The sequence below is a fragment of the Marmota monax genome, unplaced genomic scaffold, assembly GCF_021218885.2.
Source record: "Marmota monax isolate L192 unplaced genomic scaffold, Marmota_monax_Labrador192_F-V1.1 WCK01_AAM20220418_F8-fsc00040, whole genome shotgun sequence".
Taxonomy (NCBI): Eukaryota; Metazoa; Chordata; class Mammalia; order Rodentia; family Sciuridae; genus Marmota; species Marmota monax.
The window spans coordinates 13,486,361-13,494,138 of NW_026692782.1; the positions used below are offsets into that span (position 1 = coordinate 13,486,361).

General features: G+C 39.4%; 1 protein-coding gene across 1 annotated transcript; it reads right to left on the bottom strand.

Annotated features, from left to right (window-relative positions):
* Positions 1–2,663: 2,663 nt before the first annotated feature.
* Positions 2,664–7,516, bottom strand: LOC124094786 (thyroid receptor-interacting protein 11-like). Its single transcript, XM_046447751.1, is given in 4 exon segments — positions 2,664–2,791; positions 2,794–2,840; positions 2,842–2,914; positions 2,917–7,516. Coding segments are annotated over 4 exon segments (4,848 nt in total).
* Positions 7,517–7,778: the final 262 nt, after the last annotated feature.

Genomic DNA, 7,778 nt, shown 5'->3' on the forward strand with positions numbered 1-7,778 from the left:
TTCAGATAAGAAAACATGGCAATAGACCACAAGTTCACAATATTCTCCAGTTCTGAGTATTTCAGCCTGAACTCTTCAATAACCACTTTTGCTCTGCTCTGGTTCCTGCAAACTGATGTTGATTAAATACATTTTCTGGGTATGTGAGTAAGTTTTTTCAGGCTGTTTATGAATTCAAAGACTTTACTGGGATCTAGAAGCCCCAGCCCCAGATGCTCCAAGGGCAGGGCTCATACATCAAATGACTGAACATTTCCCACATCTTCCAGAGGTAGCTACAAATAGTTTCAGTTGACACCATAGCAAAAATGAGAAAGGGACTTTAAGATACTCACATCCCCGTTTTAAATGCCATCATTAAATATATTGGGAACATGAGTATGGAGATGTCTAAAACTAGACTTGAGTATCTCCTATTCTCAACTGCTTCTTGGGTCATGTAATTTGAAGCCATAATTGCTTGGGTTAAATGATTAATTAAGAACAAAGTAGCTGTAGAACAAGTAAAATTTTATTTTTCAGCAACATTTTTAAATCTGTTAATCTACATTTTCAAAGTAAGATGCCATATAAATTAGTTCCAATCATATTCTATTGCTTGTCTCAATTTTCAAAACAATAGTATTTTCTTTTTGGATGTTAAAATAGTTACATTGTTACAAAGATAATTAAAAGTTGATGAATAGGGTAAAAGTTTCACATAAGAACTAAAGGATGGAATAAAGACTATTTAGCCTATACACAGTTTTATCATGTAATTATGGAGATTCCGATTTGTTTATAATTCTGGAAATGCTCTGTGTGAATCCGGTTCTCAGACTTTGCAAAGACCATCTTTTTACAGTATCTCACCAATACAAACTTTAAAGTAGTATATATTTTAGCGATGACTTTTAAATGTGAATTGTTATTCACTACCATGGATTAGTTCTGTTACTAGAATTTACTCAAAACAGATTCAATTACGCTTCAAGTTAGGGTTTTTTTATAATGGACTTATAAAAAATTAAAGACTCTTCTTCAATTGTAAGCAGCTGGTGCTGGTGCAAGGAAGTGACTTCACTGATGTTTAGCATGCAGGTGTGTCTCATGGCTGTGGTGGTGGTGGTCGCATCAACCTATGGGCAGGATGAAGTCTCAGAGAACCACATTCGCAGAGTCGTGGGGGACTGTCCACCTCTCAGGGCAAATTTAAAGCCATAAGTGTCCTGGGTTAAATAATTTTTGGCCTTTTTTATGCAAAGTCTTCTAAAAATGATTGTTAGTTTCAGGTCCCTTTTTTCGTCACTACATTAAAAAGCCAAAACTAGTACTTTCTTTCTTTTCTGATTGCTTGAGACTTAAAAGGTAAATCCCATGTCCCTATCCTAAAAGAGCTTGAAAATCAAATGAATAAAAAGTTGAAACTGAGAAAAAAATTAAAAGAAAGAAAAGTAAAAGCTGATATATATAGCTACTAGGTATCTTGTCTTCCCTTTTTTATTTTTGTAAATTAAGATCAAAGATAAATCAAAAGTTTATAGCTTAAGTTAGATGAAATCAGAGAAGAGAAAAAAGTAGATTATATAGCAAATATTTCTCTGACACCTGTATTTCTAAAACCATTAAGAACATTTCTATTAAAATTAATTTAATTTTATTAAAATTTATTTGTAAATTATTTCATTAGTATGAAATAATTTGATTTATATTAAATTCTATGTAAATTAAACTAATATTATTAAATTGTATTAAATTCATTTAAATAAAATTTAATAAATTTTAAATATAAATTAGATCATAGTTTAATATAAATTAACTTTATTAAATTGATTAATAATGTTAATGAAATAAATTCAAATTAAATAATATTCATTAAAAATAAATTTAAATTAAATCAATTTTTACTGAATTATTTAATTTTTATTAAATTTTATTTAAATTAATTTTAATAAAAATGTTCTTAATGGTTTTAGAAATTACAGGTGTCAGAGAAGTGTTTCTTATATAATCTGCTTTTTCTCTTCTCTGACTTCTCCTAACTTCAGCTAAAAACTTTTGATTTATCTTTTACCTTAATTTACAAAATGAAAAAGGTTTTTCCAAGTATTTCATCTTTGAAAACGTTATATGATTTTATTTCTCCCCATTTCTCCTCCTTGCTGTCAAATGGTTTTAAAAATGTGTTTATAAGCATTATTTTAGAGCCCAGAAAAGTACGTAAACAGTCCCGATATTTAATGATACATCCTTGCAAATTAACTTTTCCACTGAAAATTGTGTGTCACTCTACATTCAGTTTGACTTATAAAAATGGTCTTCTTTCTGGACATTAACATCTAGAAAGCTGAATTAAAAAAATAGGTTGGAGCTAAGGGTTCACTACTGCTGCACTGTACAGTTGCTCACAAAGTACATTAGAATTGATTATTGTTGATGATTACATCAGAACATCAAAATAAAATTATAAACAAAAAGTGCTACAGCAAACAAAATAAATTTTTACGCTCTACATCAAAAAAAAAGAAAGAGAAAAAGAAAAAAGAAAGAGAAAAAGGGAAAACAAAATACCTAGTAGCTCTATATACATCAGCTTTTTTCTTTCTCTTTTTGTCTACAAATATATGACACTTTTTCCAAAAGGCCACTCTCAAAAAGTACAGAGTTATGGCTTCTTTAAAGTTCTACATCATCTCTGGCTTCAGAGTCACGTATGGCTTTAAAAGGTTCTTTAGTACAACCCTGGCAGGATGGTCTGGGGACACTGGCAATGGTGTAAAGGTGGGCATGACATCTGCGAAGGGTTCCAGAGAAGATGCCCAGGTCCACTAGGTCCAAGTCCAGCTAGGTGAGTAAGTGGCTCTGACTTCTGCTGCCTCTTTACCACTTCCCGGCACCTTTGCACCTTGCTTTCTTCTTCTTGGTGAATCTACAGTTCCATGGCACGAGCAGAAAGTTTGGGTGGTGGAACAGCTGGATGAGATTCCATTTCCAGAAACTTAACAAAATGTTCTGAAAAAGAACTCTTCCACACAGATTGCTGACTTGGTATCAAAGGTGTGCTGGGGACAGATTTGGGTCCTCCTCCAAGCCAACCAGGCATCCACGTGGTAACACCTCCATAATCTTCTTTCAACAAGTGCTCCATTTCCCCCTTTTCAATGTCCAGGATCCTTCCGATTACCCGGAGCACTTCGCAACGCTTACTTTTGGGTGTGCGGAAATGACTGATAAAAAGGTTTCTCAGGAGGCCTTTGTCCACTTTTCCTTCTGTGCTGCTTGTCATGTTCATCAATTTCTTTGGTGTATCGTCCAGCATTTCTTGCAGGAGCTCACTTTGCTTCGTAAGTTCTCCAGTCTGTTCTTCCTTGAGATCTAACTGTCTGGGTGCTGAATCAGACACAACATTTGCTTCATCCTGTAGTGATAATAATGCTTCTCCTTCGACTTTTTCTGCCTTTTCCTTCTGTTCTTTCTTGAATGCTGCAGGACACATAGCTTTTTCTTCTTGTTGGAAATGCTCTTGAACCGTTTGCAGGTTACTTAATGACAGGGCAGACTGCGTTCCTCCTTCCTGGGAGAGCAGAAACTGCAGTGCCTTCTCATCCCTCTGTTGGGATTCCATCCTCAACTGTTCCTGCGGGGACTCTATCTGCACATTGGCTTGATGACTTGTAGTCGAAGATGAAACTAGCTTTTCCTCCAACAGCATGACTTTCTTTTTCAGTTCAAGCTCCCTTTTTTCCACAGCCCAAATTTCCCGGGTGTGAGAATCTTCTGATTCCAAAAGATGGCTGCGTAGTCTCTCTAGCTCCTGGTGTAAGCGTAATTCTTTGTCATGTAAGTGTTGAACCTCGTGCTGGAGGGTCCTGTTCTCCATCTGGTTTTGCTTCAGACACAAGATGATTTGATCTGTCTTTTGCTGAAACATAATGGTCTTCTCCTGCATTGATTCAACTGCAGTGGCAAGATGACTGAACTCCCCACACTTGTCCTCTTCTTTTTCTTGTAACGGCTGCTCAAAGGCATGAGCTTTCTCCTTCATAGTCTCCAGCTGCAAGTCTTTTTCTCGCAGCATCACAGAGAACCTCATGTTGGTCTCCTGTAATGCTTGACACTCCATTTCCTTTCCTCTGGATATTTCTATTATGTTTTCATTTTCCGCTTTGAGTTTGGAAATGTCCATTTCTAAAACGAATACTCGCTCCTTGAGGATCTTGGCTGCTTGCCTCCATACTTGGTTTTCACTCACTTTGTTAGTGAACTCTTCATTTGAAGAAAGTAACTGATCCCTTTGGGCTCGGATTAAGAGATCTTTTTCTTTAAGTGAATTCAGTAACACATCTTGCTTTGCCTTTAGCTGTTTAATTTCCGAATCCGTTTGTTCATGTCCTTTGCTCTCTATCTCCGACAAAGCAGCCATGGACTCAGACAACCTGTGGTTGTTTTCTTGAAGAGTCTTAATTGTAGCATCTTTCTCTTGCAGTGACTGTCTCAGCTCTTGGACCTCTGCTGACTGGGAGCTAAGTGACGAAGCAGACAAGAGCTGGGGTGAAGTACTATCAAGTTTTCCCACAGGAAGGGCCTTGGCGTTGCAAAGCTGCCCTGTGCACTGCTGATCCTGGCCTAATTTGGTGTCACTCAGCTCATCACTTTGGATGAGGCCGGTGTGGTCTGCTTCTAACTTAGAATGATTTTCACCATCAACCACAGCTTGGGCTTGAAGTGGAAGAAGCTCCTTCTGATGTTTCCATTCCTCCATTTGTTTAACTTGCTGTCTTCGATTCTGCAGAGTCTCTCTGAACATACCTTGACCACTGCTTACAAATCGGGTGGGCAATTTTCTATATTCTTCCTGAATCTGGATGAGGGCTGCTTCTTCCACAGCAACTAGATCCTTCATTTTGTGATGTTCTGATTTTAAATGGCTGTTTTCCTTCACCTTCTCGTTCAGAATGGCTAAGACTTGATCTCTTTCCGTGGTGAAGGTCTGCAGCTGCTGCTGAAGGTAAAGGACATCCTGGGGGTGGGAAACTGGAGACAGTCTAGCCTGAAGAGCTGGTGTCTCCACATCCTTCTGCTGGATAATTTGAGTGAGTTTACCAACTTCATCTGTGGACAGCTGATGAATCTCCTTGGTTAAAGATACATTCTGTTCTTTTAGAAGTTTAATCTCAAGTTCTTCTTTGATTCCTTTCACTGACGTCTCATTTTCAGATTTCAATAGGTTGTGGTTTTCACCTCCATTTTCTACAGTAAGGCTTTCTTTAACTTACGGTTCTCGAAGAACATCGGAATTCTCTGTTTGAGTGTCTCCAGGCAACTGGGCTTTTATTTGTCCAATGGTTTTCTGCAAATTCTTAATTTCCTCATCTTTTACTAAAAATAACTGGGTATGCGCAGCATTCATCTGCTCATATTGGTATTTCAATTCATTCATTTCCTTCTTCTGCTCCTGTAAAGACTGAAGTAGGTGCATTTTACCCTGTCTTTCATCTTCAATTATCTTCTGATGTTTAATTTCCTCTTCCAGATGATTATTGACGAAATTCAGTTGAGATACCTCAGATTCTACTTCTGTGATACTATCGAGGGTTTCAAGCTCAGCCACAAGGACAGCTCTGTGCTGCTGTTCCCTAAGTCTTTCCAGTTCTTCTTGCAGATGATTTCCTTCTTCTTTCATGGATCCAATCCTTCTGTCCTTTTCTTCTATGGTTTGCCTTAAAGTTTCATTTTCTCTTAAGATCTGAGAACACTTATCTAAATCCTTTTGGAGTTCTGAACTTTGTTCTTTGAGTTTGTCAAGAAAAAGTTTTTTCTCACTTATACGTTGTATCAATTGCTCCTGGTCTTCTAAATGAGATGCCAAAAGTTCCTTAGTTTCTTTTTGATCAGCAGCCATTTGCTCAATATTCTTTTTGAGGCTTGCGATTTCAAAATCCTTCTCTTGATTGAGTTGTTTCAATTTCTTGATTACAAGGTCTCCTTCATATCGTTGTTTGGATAGCTCATCTGTTATCAAAATTATGTGCTTTGTTGCTTCCTGGTTCTGAGTGTCCAGTTCTTCCAACTCAGCTATCAGCATTTTCTTTTCATTAATACTTTGATTCAGTTCTTGCTCCTTCGACTCCAAGTTAAGTTTTAAGTTATGGAATTGTACACACAAATTCACGTCTGTTGAAGCTGTACTTTTAATTAGTTCATATTCACAGCTCAATGTTGACAGTGATATCTGAAGTTCTTCCTTTTCTTGACTCAATAATGACTTCTCTTTTTCTAAAACTTGAACACGCACATTCAGTTTCAGATTGTCTTCAGCCAGACGGTTATCCTGGTTTAAACCGTTCAGTCTCATTATTTCCTTTTCAGCATCAGACAGGGCTTGTTGCAGCCTGAGCACTTCTTCCACCGATGAACTCTGTGGGAGAATTTTTCCCTTTTTGGCCACAGTATCACTCTGCTCCATCACAGAAGGCTGCAATTTACTGCATTCCAGTTGCAAGTTCTCACACTGCTCCATTATTTGTCCCTTTTCCACACCGAGCTGCTCTTGTTCTGTGTTCGAGACGTTTCTGTCATTTTCTGCAGAAGATAATTTTTTATTGATGTCTTTTATTTGATCCTCAAGTTCTTCTATGTTTTTCGTCGACTCGGCGTTTTCAGTTTGTAGAACCTGAATAGTTTTTTGCATCTCACAGGCTGTAACCCCTGAGTCACCTTGTTGTGACTGATTTTCAAGTTCTTCAATTCGTTCTTCGTAGTCACGTAATTCCTCTCGATGCCGGCAACTTTCCTCTGCCAGTTTCTCTTGATGTGCCTTCTGCAAAGCTGGCATTTCATGTTGATGATTATTTATGTCCTGACTTTGGTTTTCTTCAAGTACCTTGATAGTATTTTGGAGTTTGCAGATTTCCCTTGGATCAGAATTACGTGTTCCTTGTGCTTGACCAATATGCTTCCAGGGGCTGACTTCAGATTCAAGCCTCGAAACTTCAATTGACAAGCTCTTTATTTCATGTTGTGATGAAATGATGTCACTAAAGTGCATGTCTCCATCAGGAAAAGGTGAAAACTGACGACTGATTCCACAGCTGAATGGAGCCGGTGCAGTGGTTACTGGTGTACCACCAGCTCCCGAGTGTACTGATTGGGCAGGTGACTGCCATCTCCACAGGTGATCCTCTAGCACCATCTGTCTTGCTTTAGGTTGGCTGGCTTCTGTCCCTCTCTGTTGCAGTTGATGTCCGTAACCTGCAGAGGGATGCTTTATGGGAAGCCCTGATGCTTCTTGGTGCTTTTCTTCCCGATCAGTACAATCCTTTGTAAGTCTTCCATCCTTTGATGTGAATGGAGATTGGGGAGCTTCAATTTCCTTTCTCCCACAATGAGGTAAACCTGCTTCTACCTCTTCTAAATCGTCCAGAAACGCGTCCCTGGCGAAGCTGGAGATATGGCTGGTGAGGGAAGCCAAGCTGTCCCCCACCTGACGCAAGGAGTGGCCCCAGCCGGAGCTTAGGCCCCCAAACCAGGACGACATCGCTGCAACCTCTGAGCCGCTGCAAAACCCGCTCCTCTCACCATCCACCTCTCTCCACGGAACGGCCTTGAGCGCTGCGGGGTCGATTGTGACCTCAGCCTCAGAAATCGGGGCGCTGCGGGGCTCGCGCCAACGTCGCCTTCTGCCTGGTAACGCAGACGCAGTCACCCCTCTGGGGGCCTCTGGTCCTTCCCTGGACTTTCCGCTGTCCCCCTTGGGTGACTCCGCCCTCAGCGTTTGTGACGCGCCCCAGCAGGGCGGG